Source organism: Cryptotermes secundus, unplaced genomic scaffold (genome assembly GCF_002891405.2).
Source record: "Cryptotermes secundus unplaced genomic scaffold, Csec_1.0 scaffold26, whole genome shotgun sequence".
NCBI lineage: Eukaryota > Metazoa > Arthropoda > Insecta > Blattodea > Kalotermitidae > Cryptotermes > Cryptotermes secundus.
Genome location: NW_019743656.1, coordinates 1,225,609 through 1,246,647, shown reverse-complemented (window position 1 = coordinate 1,246,647; position 21,039 = coordinate 1,225,609). Strand labels below are relative to the sequence as shown.

Here is a 21,039-nt window from a genome sequence, read left to right as displayed (position 1 = left end):
GTTACTAACTTCCAAGCTGTTCGTTCCTAATACAAAAAAAAAAAGCGCCTCATTACAAAAAAGCGCCAAAATTGCTATAAACTTCACAATTAGTCCTTCGTCCTAATTAGCAAATATTGCATGTAGTTCTTATGCATTTTATAATCCCGTATGTGCAATTTTAGTATATACATTGCGATTGCTGGGTGTAATAAATAATTATAAAAGTTACAATGAACAACGCCTCGTTATGATTACACACAACGCAGGGGCAAGTACCACGATTTACCATTCAGCATGCAAAGTTTTGTAAAGATATTTATTAACATTCTAGACATCATCTAATGTAACCTAATTAATATGAAAGCATAAATACCTGCAAGTGGTCCAGTTAACACAACTTACGGCACTGAACACTGATCTACCTCACACACTTTCAAGAACTTGAGGACATGTAAGGTCAACCATCCACTCGAAACACGCGCAACGACCCACATGTCGCCGCAGGTCATATGCATACGGAGGTTGGTTTCGATTCATCGAGTGATACAACCCCTATCGATAGTGCACCAAGTATTGCAGTGGCGGAGTGTGAGCAACATTTTTTACATGGAAATCAAAATCAGGCGAAGGTTCACATTCAGACGTTTTAAATTTCAGAGGTATTAAAATTCGGAAACTATATGATTATAGCACGATTATTTTGTCACGAAACCCAGGCTTCTGAGTGAAGAATGTAGACAGTTCAAAACAAAATAATGAAGAGAATTTAAAAGAGTGATAAATGAACAAGATAATGGAGATAATTACATAACTTGGAAATTTGTTTTTGATCTGGGAGCACAAACTGGTTCGTGTGTCCAATTATTAGACTTTAGAAGCGTAGAGAGGCTTGGAGGTAAACATCCACTCCTTCTAGACCTGGAATCTTCGTGAAGGAGGGTGTTAAGCCATTCGGGGAGAGGGCCCCACGGTATATTTTGGTGTCACCTGTTGGGCGTGGAAGTTAAAAAAATATGTTCTGATGGAGGATCGAACCTCGATCGTGCAGCTCCACAGCCAGTCACTTTATTGACAGAAGCATGCTCACTTACCAGAGCTAATATTGCTATAACAATGTAAAGGGCATTCAGATGAGCAGTTTGTGCAGCATGCAAAAGGAAGTAAAATAATGTAGGCGAATGAAAAATTGTGGTCATGTTTCATGGAAAAACAGATACTGGAGAATTGAGGATAATATTAAAATGGAACGTTAAAGTTTCGCCGATTTTGCCTGTATATAATAAACAAAAAAAAAAGGCATAATTAATCTCTTGTCCTTAGAAAGACTGAAGATGGGCACACATACGGCTTCATTTTACCAGTTGTCTCGTATGGTTCTGAAACGTAGCTTCTAAGTTAAGGACAACAAATTAATTTTCAAGTGTGTGAAAACAAGCTGTTAGGACAATATCTAGACGTAAGAAGAGATAACTGAAGCAGAAAATGAAGGAAAATGATGCGTTGCCAAGTATTGGTAGGATAGTTAAATGGGGAATACAATGGGATGGGCATGTAGCTAGGAAGTAATAAACAAGAAATGTGTAATTTTGTACTAAAATGTCTTGTAAGGTGGCTTGTTGGAAGACGAACATATGCTTTGCAGACGGTCGGTGGGCGCACGACCATATCCAATGGCGGAGTTGGGTTATACAGTCAGTTAAGTAAACGATTTCTTTTTACATTTTCCTTAAATCACTTGTCTCTCAAAACTACATTAACCTTTAAGAGCCGAAGGACACCATATGGGGACCTTTAAAGTAAAGCTGAGGTGGCCGAAAGACACCGTATGGGGACTCGCAGTCCACGCGTGCGCACAGTGTTTATTACCTAATATAAAATTCTGCACTATCTGGCCTCCAATTGCCAGCGGCTCGGTAACATCACGGTCAGCACACGTCCCTGGGTCTGCCCTTGAGAACTTGCTGACGTAAGACACACTTGTCCGGTGTTCAACGTCTCTTATTTCTAACGTATTTGATGGTTGTGAAACTGCATACGTTATACGGTGTACAATGGTAGTATTATTGTGAAAGGTTAGCTGTAATATGTGGAACTAGGCGTGGCATATTTTTATACAATACTGTAATATTTACCTGAGGAGACTGAGGAAAATCTCGAAACAAATCTTTTCATGATAACAGGCCTCTTGGCTGAGATTACGTCCGGAGGCCTTTGTCGACAGGAGTGAACTCTGTGGGTTGAGTCGTATCTCTTGCCGGGTTAAGCCCCAGTGTGGACTGAGGACATTTCTGTTCACTGCATCTGGTAGTGCCTGCATCGAGCGTCAAGCTGAAGGGTTTCGCCGTCTTCTTATCCGCTAGGTTCCAGGCTCTAATTTCGGTCGACACAACGGCTGTCCCAATAGGTTTCATGGTGTTCCTTAGTTCCGGGATACGAATACACGTACAAAGATTTAAAACAGGCCACGACCATTCATTATCATTCTGTCGTTCTATAATATATGCGGTGAAGTGGACAAAATAATTAAGCAGTGTTACAGAATCAGAGAAAACTATATATTTCATTGGCAGTAAAACTCTAGGAGCCTGAGCTGGCCACTCACCTCGGTGGTGATCATAAGTTTTATTTTCTGGGGTATAACGCAGTGTAGAACATTAAAAATCACCATACATTTCGGTGGAAAATTGCGCCTCCATCTTCTGAGTCAATGAATAAGCCAAGCATGAAACCAGTATGAAGCTGTTAGCATGTAGCTTGAAGTTTTGTCTTTATGACATGATGTTTATCCTTTGTAATGTTCAGTAATACATAGAAACAGGAAATCAGTTTGTATCATATTTCAGAAGTTTAATAAATTGAAGGGACGCGCCATAGCTCAAGCGGTTAGTCGCTGGCTTCCCACCGCGGCAGGTTTTCTCCGAGTACTTCGGTTTCCCCTGCCAATCTTCATTCCACCAATTGCTCCACAATCACCCTCACCTATCATCTGGGGCTGGTACAATAGGCCAGAAGTGGCCACAGTACAAGGGGCTTAGTCCCACCCCACGAGCAATAAAAAAGATAATAAATCCATAACACTTTAATGCTTTTCTTTTATTATTATTATTAGTAGTAGTAGTAGTAGTAGTAGTAGTATGGAGTTATGCCCAGGGTGGTGATTACAATGATCTGCCACTGCGGTCCTTAGAAAATGACGTCAGAGTGGTGACAGAAACGAAACAAACAAAAGAGGTGCAAGGCATGTGTATGACCACCCCCACCCCATCTACACCGTCACTACTACAAGGTCAATGGTTTATACCACGTTTTGGCGCTCCAATAGATTAAGACAGACTGCATAACCTAAAATGTTGGCTGTATATTCCAGTCATCATAATCACTTAATGACACTTGGCAAATATTTTACATGCACTGTGAAACTATCCAAAATGTCTTGGATTTGAATCTGACAGCCTCCTCATATATAATAGTAGTTTCAATTTATGTTTCTTCCAACCGCACATTACAACTTTGGGTTCGAATCCAGAGACCTTGGAAAGAAGTCCATTGAATAATTTTCCTTAAATTGTGTAATTTCCCAAACAGTTTATTTATATGCTTCATATGCTAACTAGCAATTATTTCCATACACACCATCATATCACACAGCGAGCACAATGTACACTTGGTCATCGACTTACAACCGACTTCCGTTCTGACTGACAGGTTGTAAGTAGATCTGGTAGTATGTCGGCCATATATTTATAAACAGTATTTTTTAACCTTTCTAATCAACTGATATCGAGGACAGCATTTGAGTGTTAGTACTACTTCAGAGCTTTAGGTACTACAATGTAATACAACCACATCCCAAGCTAAGAACAAGTACATCAGCTTGGAAACAACATAACCACACTTTATATCACGATGAGCCATGTTCTCCATTTGTGCTCTGAAAAAGTTGTATTAACAGTTAATTGTCAATCAAATGTAATTTTCACGCTAGAATTGAACCAGGTACTTTACAATCAGTGACATTTTCCATAGTTAACCACATACCCCTTGTTTTGATGTTAATATGTAAAATCCTACTGTCAGTGCTTGTACCCTACACAAATGCATGCCTTTCCAGACATAGAATCCCAGAACTGATGTTAGTGGGGCAGTCAGATCACGCATAGGCTAACCCTGTCAGTTTTCACTCTTACAACAAAACTTTGTCATGGAAGGCGATGTGTGTTCTCAAACAGCCAGTTACAACACAGGGCTTCACTGTCACCAGGGAAAACAAATGATGACAAAACAAGCGCAGCAGCTTATTTTATGACACAGTAAAAATAAAAAAGGTAAAGCTATCCTTGTAACAGGCTGTGAAGGCCTACAGAGTCATGAAACATCGAAGCTCCCACATTTTCAAGACAATCGGCTTACAGATGGCGGTGAGGTTGTCAGCCTTACGCACCAGCTGGAAGGGTTAGGTCAACTGAAAAATCCAGTGACCTTCTGGCTTGTAGCATTGTGCCTCAACCAACTGTGCTACCACATGCAAGTATCTGAACTATTCAGCATGGAATGGCAGGATGATGCATGAATGAAGAATTGAAAAGATTTGGAAGGAAACTGTCATCATGGCCAAATCACAGTAATATTACAGAATTTGCCTGGAGGGACTGAGGAAAACCATAAATTGTCATGGTGGCTGTTGTCATGGCTGTGATTCATACTCAGTACCTGCATGGTACCAGTGTACAGTGTTAATGCTATGCCAATATAAGTTTTTTCCATTCTAAATTTTAAAGAACATGTGTGATCAGTTTTCAGTATGTATACGTCCCCCTCCCCCCTCTCCTCTGCATTTTGTTCATCCCTCTCTTCAGAGTATGTCCTGGATTTTGTTTCAAAGCATACAGCCACCCTAATCATAGGTTCTGGGACCAGATGTAGCCACAAGCCTGTCACTGTTAACTTCATATTTTTTAATTATACTCAGAAGTTGAAATTAAGTTGTTTAGGCACAAGCTGTATGCATCACTAAGTTCTCATGGCTCCATTATTCACAAGGCAGTTCTGCAGGATAAGCAATATTACTGCTTGCATGGGACATCTCTGTGGGTACGTCGTGCTTAAGCAAGCAATCACATGGAACAAAAATCCTGCGTGTTCAACAGGTTTTGTGGCATGGCAAATTCTGGTTCAGGTTGTATGTTGAAATCAGAATTAATCAATTTCTGACAATGTAATGATCTACATTGCACCCTTGAAGATGTTTTAGACACAGTGTGCATACAGTCTGTGTCTTAAACACACTAAGTTTCACTTGCTCTCTCTCTCTCTCTCCCTCTCTCGCATATTTGTTTTGAACATATATATTCATCATCCCTTCCAGTATTACGCCTACTGAAACTTACTGCAGATGTCTAGAACAGAATCCTTCCTTTGTCTCAAGGTTCCTCCCAAATCTACAGACATTCCCTACAATATATACATTTGCACCATTCCTTCTGGCACAAAAGAGAATTGTAGCAGGTTCCTCTGAAGTGCTGGTAGTTATTCAACAAACTGCGTGGTCTCACCAGAAACCTTGAACTTAACATCACATCTTGTAACTGTAATACTGATAACGCATATGCAAACTTCTGTCAGTTGGTTTAGATGCATATAGACTTAAACCAACGTAATCTTTGATGATGGAATTATTGCCATCATGTTAACCAGTGAGTCAATTTTGGTTTGCAAACAACGATGATGTCACAAACACAAAACTGGACAGAATTAACGGAGTAGTTAAACAAGGCAGATAAATAGTAGTACTGGAAGATGTCCTGAAATCAGTGAAAAGCTTTTCGTCCAGTCATTCAACCAAAATTAATATTTCTTAGAAACAATATCACAGGACTATACAGACGAGTTCAAGTATATTGGTTAGAAACATAAATTAAAGAAACAAGGTCATTTCACTTAAAATTTTTAATGCATGAATTGAAAAACAGTATTTCCTTTTTGCACTGACATAAATATAAATAAAGAGAACTTATGTATTTCAGTTATGAATATTCTTGCATGAATAAATGGAAGAATTATTTCTAGCTGCTGCAGATGGCCATCTTAAGAGTTTACTTGGTATTACGGAATTTATAGGCTTTGCCCACTGCCTAGTAAGCCAAACAGAACACAAATGTTTTGTGTAGCTGCATTTGTTGCCATCTTCAGGCAAAAAGGTGGGAAGGCATCTACACATTATTATAAATGGCCAATTTCATCACTGGATAATTTGAGTAGGAACGTGACCTCCCACCTTTTCACCTAAGGATGGAAACAGATCTAGTTTCTGAAATACGTTCTCTTTTGAATACTGAACAAAGAACAAAGCCTATAAACCTGGTAATTTAAGTGTAACAGTGTACTATCAACAGAACACTTTTAAGAACTGATCTTGAGATTTTAGTTTATACACACTGTGTTGATAAACCTAAAGATGAAAGCATAACATTATCATAAAAACAACTCTGGAAGCTCTGTATGTTCCAATATGCAATACATATTTCCACTATGTTAAACATGTCTGTGGGTTGCTTCCATTGTGAGCCTTATAGGAAAGATGTAGCCATCACAATGCTATACTAATCATCTGTTACATAAAGCACTAATTAAGTATCTGAATTAACAAATAAAATATCCTTACAAGATACACTTTAATTATACTCTGCCATCAAAGTAGGCACCATTCTGTCATGTAAACCAAGTGACTTCGTACAGCTTCATGCCATCACTTTTATGGTCCTTCTGGTTCTCTTCCAGCAAGGCTTCTCTAGACCTCTGTTTAAAATGGAAATCAAAATAAAAATTACCCACTTCTTCAGAGAAATCCCTATCTAGAATAATATTTCATAAACAATTCTGGTCTGTGAAGGGCTCCTATAATTGTGTATGTAATAGACTTCATGGAAAATAACTTTTTGAAGTTCTAACTTTGCATTCCCACTCCTTGCCATCTTTGTGAAACCTCGCTGATATATTAATGTTGTGTATTATGTAACATGTATATACGTTGCTCCCACTGTAAGCCTTACAGGAAACATGTAGCCATCACAATGCTATACTAATCATATTGTAATGTGTTTGGAATCCAGAAGAGTCACTTCTATGGAAACACTGGAATAGACGGTCCAATGCATAGCAACGGCCGCAGACATATAAGTAGGCAATACATTCGATAAGAGTCTGGTATTAGTCGCCGAAGAAGTAGTCTGGAATTAATTGTCAAAGGAGACAGTCTCGCGGTAGATGCCGAGAGATACAGATGTACTGGCCGAGATATTGTAAGCAGTCATTGTAATACAGCAAGTGGTGATGATTGTAAGGTGTGTAAGAGTGAACGACCAATAAAGATTCGCTGAATCCGAGACCCATGTATATTTATTTGTCGTGTGACACACCACAACATGTGACAATATGTTGCATAAAGCAGTCATTAAGTATCTGAATTAACAAATCAAATATCCTTACAAGTTCATTATACTCTGCCATCAAAGTAGGCACCATTCTGTCATTTAAACCAAGCAACTTGATATTATATAACTCATTACATATTATCACATACACCAGATACATGCATAACAACAGCATGATAACCTAGAATATTCTCAAGCATTTACATCGAAAATGAAAAGAAAACCTGAACAGCAATACATCTGATGACGGCCAGTTGGGCCAAAGCATGTAGTGTTATATAATAAAGAAACAAAGATGTGTGAACATTAATATATCAATGAGGTTGCACAAAGACAGCAAGGAGTGTGAGCACAAAGAGCACACAGTGCAACAGGATGCTGCAGTATAATATTTCTGAGGTTATTTGTATCAGGCATATGCTTTTGATAATTTAAATAACGAAGAGGACAGTCTTCTGGGTTACAATGCTGTGTACTTCAAAGAAAGCCTGAGATGTTTCTGAGGAACATACTGTCTCTATCTTCAGGATATATGAATAAACCCAGCAAAAAAATCAGAAGCACACAGCAAGCTTCTTGCTTGGTTTAATCTTCAGCCCTGAAGGTGAAAGGAGATGTGTTCCGCTGCAACATCTTTCTCTGAACTACTGACAACTGTACTCTTCACAGTCACAGCTGTTAAAATCCAAGGAACTTAAAATACAGCTACTGAGCACAGAATACAAACTGGTCATTAAGGTAAAAGGAACTATCATTTTTGTTTTTAAATTAGGCACACAATACTCTCCAGCATTTTCCATCACAAAAGGAATATATGTTACATATTTGTCTAAAACAGAGTGAACAAAGCATTGGTCATCGCTAATCAGATACGTAATGTTACTGTGACAAATTGATGAAGAAATCAAAGTTTCACGAGTTTAACCCTTTCCTATCTCTGCTGGAAGGCTTCAAACATAGTAATTTTCCTGTATAGGTCAACTGTCAGAAGACATCCACCACAAAATATACAAATTTACTGTCCCATTATGATTGCATGGTCACTGCTGTATCTTCACAGGCTTTGGAAATTCTTCTGGTAGTTAATGCATAGGAATAAGATGAGAGGAATTTGTATTTTCCCGTATGAAAGTGTTTCTTTCTTAAAATTTTCACACAAACTAATCTGTTGCTTGCAGAGTTAAGATTGCAAAAAGGATGAGGAAGTTTTAACAAACAACACATCATTAACATCTTGTCTTAATTTCTACACACCAAACCCCTTCCTCATTTAAGCAACTGTGTAACATTCTTCCAGAAATCCTCACTAAAATGAGTCTCACAAAGCCTTGAAATGAAAGGAAGGAACAAGTGGAAACAGCTGGATTACAACAATTTGGTCCACATTAAAAGAAAAAGTGGGCCTGCCCTAATGTAAAATGCTCTCTACCTTGTCAAGTACATATAATATCTCAAGAAATTGTATGCACATGCAGTCTCTCTCCCCATCTCTCTCTCTCACTCACTCACTCACACACAAACACCCACAAATCAGCTAGGATATCCACATGCTAACAGCTGCATTCTACAGATTCAAGGCACTGATTATTAGTGGCAGGTGCCAGACTTGGACACTTCCATCAGTTCCTGCACCACTGTCTAAATTGTAATTGAGATTTCGTTAAATTTTAAATAGGCAAACTTATATACAATTTGTATCTTTGTTACCCTGTCGTAAAACCTACCATTAGCATCATTTTAACAACTTTTCCTGCTCTTTTTATGATTGGTCCTCTCTACAGCACCATGCACTGGAATCTCTCACATTGAGCTCACACTTCAGTGCCATCTTCACCTTCGTCCTCAAATAAAGGTCCTGTCACGGATTCTGTGTTCTTCTTTTTTGGCTTTGGTGGTGGTTTTGGAGGAACTTTGACCTCCCTACTGTGTCCATTAGGCAGCAAACTGCCTGATGGAGAGCCCACAAAAGAGTTTCTCTTACTGGTAGTCCCTGGCTCCTCTTCACGTCGTTTCAGATTTGCGCCCTCTGGTGCACTTCTGCCTGCCCAACTGTCCCTCTGCCTTCCTGAGGTGGGATTACTCATCTTATCTGGTTTTGAAGATTTGTTGGCTGCTGCAACTTGTGGGGCAGGGTTTGCACTGGGTGTCACACTGATGTTGGGCGTACTCCTCCTCATACTACCCCGTGTACCTGGATTTGCTCTGGTTAATGCAGGGGACGGTTGACCCTCTAGTTCCTCAATAGGTGCATAATAGGCCGGCAGGGCGATATTGTGGTAATTAGGTGTTGGAGGTAGGGGGCGACTACGGATGGAAGACGGCTGCTGATTCGTAGGGTCAGCACCTGGGCTCTTGTTCAGCGAGAGGACCGAGCTCCCATCTGCTGTGGTTCTTGGGCCCAGGTTATCATACACTGGTTCAAATTTGAACAGTGGATCACCCTGCTCTGGAGTTGGAGCACTGCTCCAAGAAGGAACTCGGGGGCGTCGTGGGATGGTGACGTAACCTTGGCGAGGGAGGACCACAGGGGAGAACGGGGATTGGGAACGGGAGTAGGGCAAAGTGCCAGACATGCCAGGGAGCGGGACATAAACTGGGCTGTGGATTGGGGACTGCGGCCCATGCTGGGCTGGGAGACGGGTGCTGTCCGGGGCTGTGGAGGCTGTGCTTCCAGCAGGAGACACTTGACTTGCTCGGGCAGGGAATGACAAAAGGTCGGGAGGGTATGTGTGCACATTCTCCAAGAGTCCTGCGTCACTTTCAATCCCTTCCTGAGACTGCTGCTGTGGGGCCGTGTCCATCGAGTCTACTGAGCGGTCTTCACTGCCACCCACACTACTGCCTCCATCTGGAAGAAGAAATTCAAGCATTCGGTACATTTCCCATACATGCAGACACATAAACACTGCAGCTTGTACAGAAGTGGCCCTTCATACACATAATATAGTACAAGTCCAGCTAGTGAAACTAACAATTTTGCCTTTGCCTTTTTTGGCTACCATCAGAATACACAGCCAACACTACAGACACAGTTAATGAATCTCACAAGAATTCATCTGGGATTGACCCTGAGACTGTGTGATGACAGGCTAGTGTCTAACTGCCTGAGCTATGCAGCTCGTAACTAAATTGTTAGCAGAATGAAAAAATTAAGCTTATCACTGAATTACACGGCTGTAATATGCACAGGAAGGAAAGGCTGAAACAAACTACATAACCAAGTCAAACAGTAACTACATGACATTTAAGGCAGACAAGTTCTCTGCATGACACATGATCACAATTATTATATTTTTATTGCTAGTGGGGTGGGACTAAGTCCCTTGTACTGTGGCCACTTCTTGCCTATTGTACCAGCCCCAGATGATAGGTGAGGGTGATTGTGGAGCAATTGATGGAATGAAGATTGGCAGGGGAAACCGAAGTACTTGGAGAAAACCTGCCCCAGCATCACTTTGTCCACCACAAATCCCACTTGACCAGACCCGGGATCGAACCCAGATGATCACAATTACTTCCTGATGTGAGTGATGTACAAGATGTCCTTGTATAAACAGGAATATTTGGTGATGATTTTGTTTAAAAAAAGTACTAGACAGGTTCACAAATTGAGAGTTATACTGCACTGCCCCAAAATGGATGACTGACCTCTCCTAACTCATTCCATGCTAAGTTTTCAGAAAATGAAACCTTTCTCTGTCAGTACATTTCTATAGTGATACAGATCTCCACTGCTGACAGATGACACATGACAATTGTACTGATCTTGAGACACACCAAACAATCTTTATATCAGAAGATGAAATATTTACAGATACGATATCTTGTAGTTACTATAGGATTCTGACGATGGTGTATAACACACTGATATGTTGGGTTTTTGGACTTTATCCATCGTCCTGGTTTCGAAGATAACAAATAAAAACATGATGTTTCGGAAACTGGATCTGTTTCCGTCCTCAGGTGAAGGAAAACACCTATTCAGTTGGGTCCCTTAGAAAGAGCTAGCCTCAATCACTGGACCCTTCACCTGAGGATGGAAACAGATCCAGTTTCCGAAATGTCGTGTTTTTATTTGTTATCTTAAAAACCAGGACGATGGATAAAGTCCAAAAACCCAACATATCAGTACGATATCTTGTGTATAACACACAAAGCTTGGAAAGGAATAGTGAATCAGTCCACTCAGTGGACATATAATGGCACGACATACACACATAAAATTCCTTGTTCACAAATATTGAGTAATATCTACTTTCCAGTACACCTCTCCCGAATGATCGCTGCTGCTGATGCAAGGGCAAAGAGTGCGTTCTAAAGCTGAGGACTGCCTGTGTAAAGCAGCACTTGTATGTCTGGCCATCATCCTGAACTTGGCATTGCAACATCACCATAAACTTCATGATCTGAATACTCACTGGTGTGTTTCGGTTCCAGAATTTCTCATTACGCACAACTTAGTTCTACATACAAGTATATACAAATTGCTGTAATAGAACTGTTTCCATTTTATACAAAATGACTACCTGAAACATGACAACTTTGCATAACTCCACAATTTCTGTTATGAGCCCAAAACCAGAAGAAAAAAAAAAGATACAGCTATCCCTGTAGCAGGCCATGAAGGCCCATACAGTTTAAGATGTTGAGGCTCCCACATAATTCTAGACAACCCACTCACAGATGGCGGTAAAGTTGGCAGCCTTAACATGCCGGCTGCCCTTTACCCCACAGGAAGATTCCTGGTACTCATTTCTGTTAAGAGGCTGAGTCAACCCTAGGGCCATTGTATAGGTAGAAGGATTAGGTAAATTGAAAAAATTTCAACTTACTGGGACTCGAACCCATGACCTTCCAGCTAGTAGCATAGTGCCTCAACCAACTATGCTACTGCATGCCCCCCCACCCATAACCAGAAACAAGTATAAATTACAGGCATGGTTTTTCATAATATGGTAATTCATATTGTTCATAGACTCCAGAGCCTATAAATTAACAAATTCCAAAAGTAAGGTCTCCTGTGTTTGAAAATATAAAATAAACATTTATTTTCAATTTTTGATACATCAGTTGAATCTTGAACATGTACTCATTTCTCTACATAATCGCCATTTCGGTCGATGCATTTTTGTAGGCGCAGTGGCAGTTTTTGTATGCCCATGTCATACCAGTTCACCTCCATGCTGTTCAGGAAACTTCGAACCTCAGCTTTCACCTCATCGTCGTTGTTGAAGCGCTTTCCAGACAAATGTTCTTTCAACTTTGGAAAGAGATGGTAGTCACTGGGCGCCAAGTCCGGACTATAGGGTGGATGGGTGATGATGTTCCATCCAAACTGTTGCAGTTGAGCGACGGTTTGTCGGGCAGCATGGGGGCGAGTGTTATCGTGGAGAATGCTTACGCCCTTGCTCAACATCCCTCTTCTCCGGTTCTGAATCGCCCGCCTGAGTTTTCTCAGTGTCTCACAATATCTCTCAGCGTTTATTGTGGTCCCAGTTTCCATAAAGTCAACCAACAATACCCCGTTTCGATCCCAAAACACAGTTGCCATGACTTTACTGGCAGACTGTGTTTGCTTGAATTTTCGAGGCTTAGGCGAAGAGGAATGCCGCCACTGACGTGATTGTTGTTTTGTCTCAGGTGTGAAGTGGTACGCCCAGGTTTCGTCGCCTGTGACAATTGAATTCAAGAAGTTGTCCTTTTCGTCAGCATAGCGGCGAAGAAATTCACGGGAAGAGTCAACTCTCTGCCGTTTGTGGTCTTCCGTGAGCATTCGCGGGACCCATCTTGCGCGCCCCTTCCGATAATTCAACTTCTCTGTCAAAACCCGATAAATGGTGGTTCGGGAAACCTCGGGAACCGAAATGCAGAGATCATCGAGTGTGATGCGCCTATCCTGACGCATGACTCGCTCAATCTTCGCGACTGTCTCGTCAGAAATTGACGGTCTCCCAGTTTTTTCGTCGTGTATTGCAGTACGACAAGATTCAAACTCCCTACACCACTTGCGGACGTTCTTTATGTCCATGCACGACTCGCCATACACTTCCACCAAATGACGATGAATTTCAATTGGTTTAGTCCCTTTTGCGTTCAAAAACCGAATAACTGCGCGAATCTCACACTTCGCGGTTTTAGTAATCGGGAGCTCCATTTCTAACGGCGACCGTGCCAAGACTGAGCGTCCTAGCTACGTGCGCGCATGCTTGGCGGTACTGGGGGGAGTGGGGGAAGCAACGAATGCAACACGGTTGCCAACAGCCGCACGAAAAATTACCCAGCGCTTTGGAGACCTTACTTTTGGAATCAGCTACGTACAATATGCTTCCTCTGTTTAAATTTATATTAACATTTCTTTTCTCATCTCATAGTGTTTTAAACCAACTTTATACATCCCGCTGTTTAAAGTATTAGAGAATTAACGTCCAATTTATTAATCAATCACAGGTCATTACTATGTGATGTGAATGCATGGATCATCTCTATCATACGTATTCTATTGCGCAGAGGTACTGTAGGCTACGAGCTTCATTCTGTGAATGTCAACCACCCATGGTGTTTGAGACTGGGGCAACACATAACTCTCAGGTATAATGATTTGAATATAATGTACACACTCTGAAAATGAGGTTTCCTGTACCATCTGTGCTGTGGTCAGTGCAAGAAATGCACATTCTTCAAGCCCTCTCCAGACACTGAAGCAATTGTTCCTTGCAATACCTACAGCATCAAATTCCTGAACCTGCATTTTAATAATCTCTTTCATGATTACATATATGTCATTCTCCCATGGTTCTCTCTGCTCTTGAGCACCTGCCCAGTTCTGAAGAGCCATTTCCACACTTGGCTCCTCTCACAATACTTACGTAACACGGAACCGTTGTCAAGCAGGTTGCATTTCATGTCTGCGAGCTCTGTCCCAGAGCTGGTTACAGATGGCCTCTCATGTCTCCGGGGAGGCTTCTGCACAGGGTTGACCTTTGTCAGCAAGCTCTTCTCCTGCTCACTGTTCCCAGCATAACCGCTGATGTCACCATTAGAAGACAATATAACATCACTGGGAGCCTTTTTGGTATCAGAGTTCTTGTTGTTGCTGTTGTGATGCCTGAAGTAACAACAGTAACATAACAACACTATGGCAGCAGCGGTGAACAGAACCCCTGCCACCAGCCCAACAATCAGCAGCCACGTGCCTGACAATGCCCCTCTATCCCCTGCTGTCCCAACAGCACCCTGCTGATAATGCACCACAAGAGATATGTTTCTCTCATCAACACCACCACCACTTTTTGCAACGCATGTGTAGTCACCGCGATCCTGGTTGCGGACATTTGTCACTGTGAGGTTGACCCAGCGAGTCTTATCACTGCTTTCGGTCACCACGTACCTCTGGTCCCCATACGTCCTCCTCGAGTAGTTGCCAATTATTCTGGAGCTGAACACCCAGTGGACATCAGGCATGGGATTTCCCTGAACCTGGCATGTCAGAGTCACATTTCCACCATCAACTTCAATGGTTGTGCCGAAAGGTGGGTACACTATTTGAGGTTTGCAGGCAAAGTCATCAGAATTCAAGTCACTCCAATATTTGCCGTTAAGTACAGGCGGCTCAACACACACAGTTGGTTTGGCATATAAATTGCGTGATATCGTCCAGTCTCGAAACTCCTTCAGATGGCAGTCACATATCCACGGATTATTGTGAAGAACGAGACCCGCAAGCATATATAGATGATCCAAAGTCTGGACTTTTATTGTTGTCAAGTTATTTCCTTCCAAAACCAGAGATTTGAGAACTGGTGTGTTTACAAATGTTTTCCGCCCAATGTGTGACAGCTGACATCCGCTCAAATCTACAGTGAACAGAAACGTCATATTGCTGAACAGGCCATCTTCCAGCTTCTGGATTGGGTTGCGGCTGAGGGACAGGGTCCTGAGGCGGACATTGTCACGGAATATGCCTGGGTGCAAAGTATGGATTTGATTCCCAGATAAGTCCAATTCGATAAGAATGGCGAGGCCCCGAAAAGCTTCCTTGTGCACGTCCTGAATGCCACAGTCCCGCAGGAACAGCTTGTGTAGATTGACGAGCCTTGCTGAGAGGAACGCTTCCTTGGGGAGCACATGAAGAGCGCTGCCAGTGAGGTCCAAGATCTGTATCTCGGGGCTCAGTTGCTCAGGCACAGCCGTCAGACTGGAGTTTGTGCATTCAGCAGCTTTGCGACCGGACACCCATTTGCACCTGCAGAACTGTGGGCAGTTGGTCCAGTCCTTGTCAGCCCAAGTGGGCGCGAGGAGCACCACAAACAGGGCCCCACAGAGCCAGCTGACTGCCATGGTGTTAGAAGCGACGCATTGTGCCCACCCTGCAATACAGAAAGCACAGCTGCATTAGAGACTTCTCAATGTATCGAATGAAAGCGATGATGTCTGATATGGCATGCAATAATGAGACAACCATGGACCAAAATCGTTCTAGAGAGGATAACACCTCTTCAAGCTGCTAAATAAATGGCCCAGCTTTTATGGAACCTGAACGTTCATTACTGTCTTCACAACAGGCCACCACTAGGCATTATCCTAAGTTGGTTGAATCCATTCGACGCCCCCACGCCCTATTACTTGAGACACATTTCAATATTATCCTCCAATCTACGCATAAGTCTCTATCAAGTGGACTCTGCAGGTTTTCCTACCAAAATTTTCTTTGCATTTTCATCTCCATAATACGGTACAATAAGCATGCATTTCTGTATCAGACTATTTAAGTTTTCTTTTGGTACGTTCACATCGAAGAGGTGCATAAAATGGGCTTATTAAAAGAGTTTCCCCACGTTTGTCTGTCCGCATGTCTACGCGCAACGACTGGGTACTCATGGCAGTTGTTTAGTTGGGTGAAAAGGTAACAGGTCGTCGAGGCTTACACACGGCCGTCTTTTACCCCCAGAAGATTCCTGGCACTCATTTCTGCCAGAGGCTGGGTCGACCTCACGCTCATACTGCGCCTGTAAGGATTAGGCCAATTGAAAAATCCAATGACCTCATCGGGGACTCGGGCACGCGACCTTCAGGCTTGTAGCGTAGTTCCTGAACCAACTACGCTACAGCATGCCCCCGGATCTCGAGAGTAAGTCACTAACTGTTTATCGGAAGTCTTATAGGAGCAATGGCGTCGGAGTACGTGAGATCCGTGGTTCTCAGTAAAGTTGACTATGGACAAACTTCCTTTTGTGTTGTGATGTCGTACAGTTTGATATTTATCAACGTTCCGGAGAAATAAGCTGCCTACATCTGTAGAGCACAAAATTAAACAGCGTGCAAAAGGCGGTTTGACATCGGGAGGGCAGCCAAATGGGTGGGTATGAATGGAGACATGCTGCACTGAAAAAGCAGGCCTGCCTATCTACGGAGCCACAAGGCGCCCACATCCCAGAATACAGCAATTTTAAAGTCACTGCTGTGAGACTGTCAATCTCGCAAGGTCTGAACAGCGTTCTAACAACGTAACTTCGTAATGATGCAGTATCCAGTCAGGAGCCCTCGTCAAGATGCGAACCGTGTATCGCGCCATTAGACACGTTACCGCTAATATAATCTGCTCGGTCTCTGGTATACGAGATCTAATTTCCATGTAACCAAGTAAAGCATGAACAAAGCATCCGAAGCCCTTGTCCTCTGCTCCACGCGTCATTACACGACACATAACGACGCGTGGACGTGATTAATGGCCGCGTTGTGATTTCAAAGGCTTTTTTTAATAAGTTCCACAGAAGAGGGTTGTGTAATTGCGGGTTTTAATTACATTGCAAAGTGAAGTACATCGTATGGATCTCTTGCATCTGAATTGAACGGCGATACTCCAAATTTAGAATCCGCCAATTTCAGCGCTCAGTGAACGGAAGCGCAATTCAGTTCAGTGGCCACGAATACGAGCGCTCTCAGCTCCAGAACTGATGGAGCCCACAGTCGAGACCGCACTAGAAGCCAGATTGGTGGGACCCTCCCCACGAACACCTGCGACATTTAACTAACAAACAAACAAGGGCTTCTTTCTTTAAAAGGTAAAAATTTTCCCTATGATTATCTAATTAAGCACTACGCCATGAAGAGGAGTGGATGTACAGATCCACATTTTCTTGACCTCGGCACTAGGTGGAGATAGTGGTCAGCTTCACACTCCGGTCGCTTTATCCCGGGAGAAAGAGTCCCCGGCACTGAACAGATAGGAGGCTGGGCGAGCCCCAGAGTCGGTCTGGACGTTGTGGAGAAAAGAAAAATCTCCCGCCTCTGCTGGGAATCGAACCCCGGGCGTCCAGCCTGTCGCTATACCGACAGTTCAGTAGACCAAGTAGTGTCCGGTGAGTGCGGCAGGAATGACCACCTGCAGCAGATGTGCAGAGGTAGTTCTAGGAAGAGATCAGATTTCTATTAATTACTGTCCAACGAACCGTGGGAATAGGACAGCAGACGGTTCCCGTTACATTACCGTAACACGATCAATTTCAGTTGTAACGCTCTGGGACAGTCTGCAGATTATCCGTTTAAAGCGCAATCGTTACTATATATACCGTATGTTCTAGCGTTCCCATATTCTGCCGTCTGTCCATACAGGTATTAACTGTTCCGTGTGGTTCTCACAATAAACAAGTATTATTTCCCTAAACAGCATTAACCGGTTGGTCGTTGTTACGGAGACGAAGTGTTCCCTGTGAGGTACGGATGACTCTTAAAATATTAATTAAACAACCAAGCTGCCTAGGTCCCCGTGTGGAGGAGGGATCGAATACCTCCACCATGAACCTGATAGTCCTACGAGGCGATGAAAGGAGAAGACTCAAATTTGAAACAGTAAAATATGGTTTCGAGTCCCAAGGGACTCGGACCCGAGAAAGACTGCGCTGGCAAGAACCAGCAGCATATACAGACCCGTCCTCTCGTCATAGAGGGCGCCCCACAAAAAGAAGACCGTAACTGTCAAACAGTAATAAATATCTGGTCATGAGCACCAGATGCAAGCTCGACACCAAGACTTACTGACTCAATGATCGTGAGTCGCAATGTGACTTTGAACTTTGAATCTGAAAGCTGCCTAGGACTATAACTTGGCCAGCCTGTTCCTGGGGTATATAAATATGGTGACCTGACCTTCCAGGTTGGGCGAATTTCGAATATGGTCATGAGTCTCGCGGGACTCGGACCCGAGAAACACTGCGCTGGCGAGGACCAGCAGCAATTTTAAACGACAGACCCGTCCTCTTGTTAGAGAGGGCGCCCCACATCATCAAACCCGCAACTGTCTCGACAGTAACAAAAATTTGGTCTTGGGCCCCAGGTGGGGTTTAACACTAGGAGAGGTTGTCCGACCGATTTTGGGCCGTGACATAATTTTGACTTGAATCGACTCCGGAGTAGAGGGGTACAGCAGCACGACTCAGGGAATCGCGAGACAGTAAAACACAGGGCAATGAGTCCAGTGGGACTCGGGATCAAGAATGACTGTGCTGGCGACCGCCAGTAGCAGTTTGCCCATCAACTTCGGGTTTCATCAAAACCACAAGGAAAAAAAAAACTAAATAGTACTATTTCAATCTTGTGACTGGTAATAACCAGCGAAAGGTGTCCAGGTTGGACCCATTACTGACAACTGCAGCAAGACTGCTCAAAACTGCCCCTGCATTTCTCTCCAGGATTCAAAAGATTAACTGGAACAGCGATTACTATAAATGTTTCGAGATTGAACTAGTTGACTTTGGTTTCTTTCCGAACAGGCAAAACAGAGGCTGAAAGGTTACGTGACGCAGAGAAGTCAAGAGGTTAGGAATGCAGAAATGTAATAAACATCAACACTGCTAGTACAGTCATGTCCGTAAACGTACACAAATTGCTCATTTATTCTGCACAGCCCAACGTTAAATATACACAAATTCAATTCCTACCTCACAGAGAGAAAAAAGAAACAGGAGTAAGTCACATCTGTTGCACACATTTTAAAGTGAAACAAGTACCATCCTTACACAGTCATATACATGCAGGAACATCGTGACAGACGTGAAGGGTTTAGTGACCGGATGATACTGCACCAATCAGTGCCATCTTACACTTATTCCAATGCCCTGTTTAGTGATAAGGTCCTTTTGCATCTAAGTGAAATGGTAAACCGCCCAGTGGGTACCGGGAAAGCTTTCCCCTGGGGTAAAACGGCCGAGGCGTGAAGCTGATCACTCATCAACTAGTGCCGTGGTCAATTAAATATGTGTCTATACATCCATTTCCACAGACGCGTTCATGGCGTAGTGCTTAATTAGTTAAGCACAGGGAAGGCTTTACAGTTCACGTTACAGAAAACACTGTTCACAACAAAGACCAACCAGTTAATACTGTTTAGGGATATAAACCAAGTCGTTCCTACAGTAGATACTGTGTTTAACCCTTTAAAGTGCACTGGTTAACATATACCCGTATACTACTTGTATACCAGAACTCTGCATTCTGCCCACTCAGTGTATCTGTGTGTTCCATATGGTTCTCACAGCAAACAGCGACTGTTTCCCTAAACATCATTAACCGGTTGTGCTTTGTAGCGGAGACGTGATGTGTTTCCTGTGAGGTACGGAATGGATTTGTATATATAACAAAACTCTGCATTCTGCCCACACAGTGTATTTATGTGTTCCGTATGGTTCTCACAGCAAACAGCGACTGTTTCCCTAAACAGAATTAGCCGGTTGGGCTCCGTAGCGGAGACGTAATGTGTTTCCTGTGAGGTACGAACTTCGCCATATATTACGGAGACGAACTTCACTGGCTCAGCGTTGTGTCCGGCGCTTGTAAACACGGTAATGGACCTCTGCCACACAAAAGGTGCCTAATTTCTAGACTATCCGAGAGACTATCAGCTTCCCAATAACTCTCCTCCACGGAATTCGTCAAACTTGATTGGATCAGACACTGAAATGCCTAGACGTCGACAGCAGAAAAGAAATTAAGATGGGTATGAGAGCTAGGATTGGAATATTCTGGCCCACGATCCGATTCGGTGAGACATTCTTGCGAAGCAGGTAATGAGCTTACTTTGTTATATTTAAAACGGAGGACAGAACCATTAAATTACATACAACTTCAAGCCTTCATCAAGGCTCACGCGAAACATTCCCTTTACTTCCTTTATATCCGTGTCTATAAAGAGCGAATATAAATGAGACCTGTTACTTCAGACCATACGAAATCTTCTAGTCCTAGATCAAAGCGGATATAAATAAAATTAATAACATTCAATACAAAAGAACCCGCAATATTACATCACAATTACATTTCTCTCGACATATAGTTTGTCAGAGCCAATTTGGTGGCTTCCCTGCAACAGCTGCAATTCCCAGAAACTCTCCATTTGTCACACCCCCTTCCAACAAATGAATGCAATTCGTTATACTGTCACACGATAGTGACTATAGACGGAGTCTGGACTGGAAATTGGATTTATTGAACACTTACAGAACGTAACTATAGCGCTATCGCTAATTCAAACACTGTGCAGTTCACTGCAGCACGTACTAAGTCTTCTCTTCGCCGGTCGTCGCCTGGTAACGGTTTCCAACGCCGTGGCTTCATCTTCCGTGTTGACGCCACT

General features: G+C 42.7%; 1 protein-coding gene across 8 annotated transcripts in view; it reads right to left on the bottom strand.

Annotated features, from left to right (window-relative positions):
- Positions 1–5,909: 5,909 nt before the first annotated feature.
- Positions 5,910–21,039, bottom strand: part of LOC111874138 — a 611,561-nt gene continuing 596,431 nt past the window's right edge. For 7 of the 8 annotated variants that reach the window (XM_023869365.2, XM_023869368.2, XM_033755346.1 and 4 more), the window contains 2 exons: positions 14,279–15,778; positions 5,910–10,260 (listed from right to left, as the gene is read on the bottom strand). In XM_023869365.2, coding sequence (XP_023725133.1) covers positions 9,224–10,260; positions 14,279–15,749 — 2,508 coding nt within the window. In that variant the 5' untranslated portion in view covers positions 15,750–15,778 and the 3' untranslated portion in view covers positions 5,910–9,223. The remainder of the gene's footprint in view (positions 10,261–14,278; positions 15,779–21,039) is intronic. The other variant, XR_002844492.2, reaches the window with a different exon arrangement.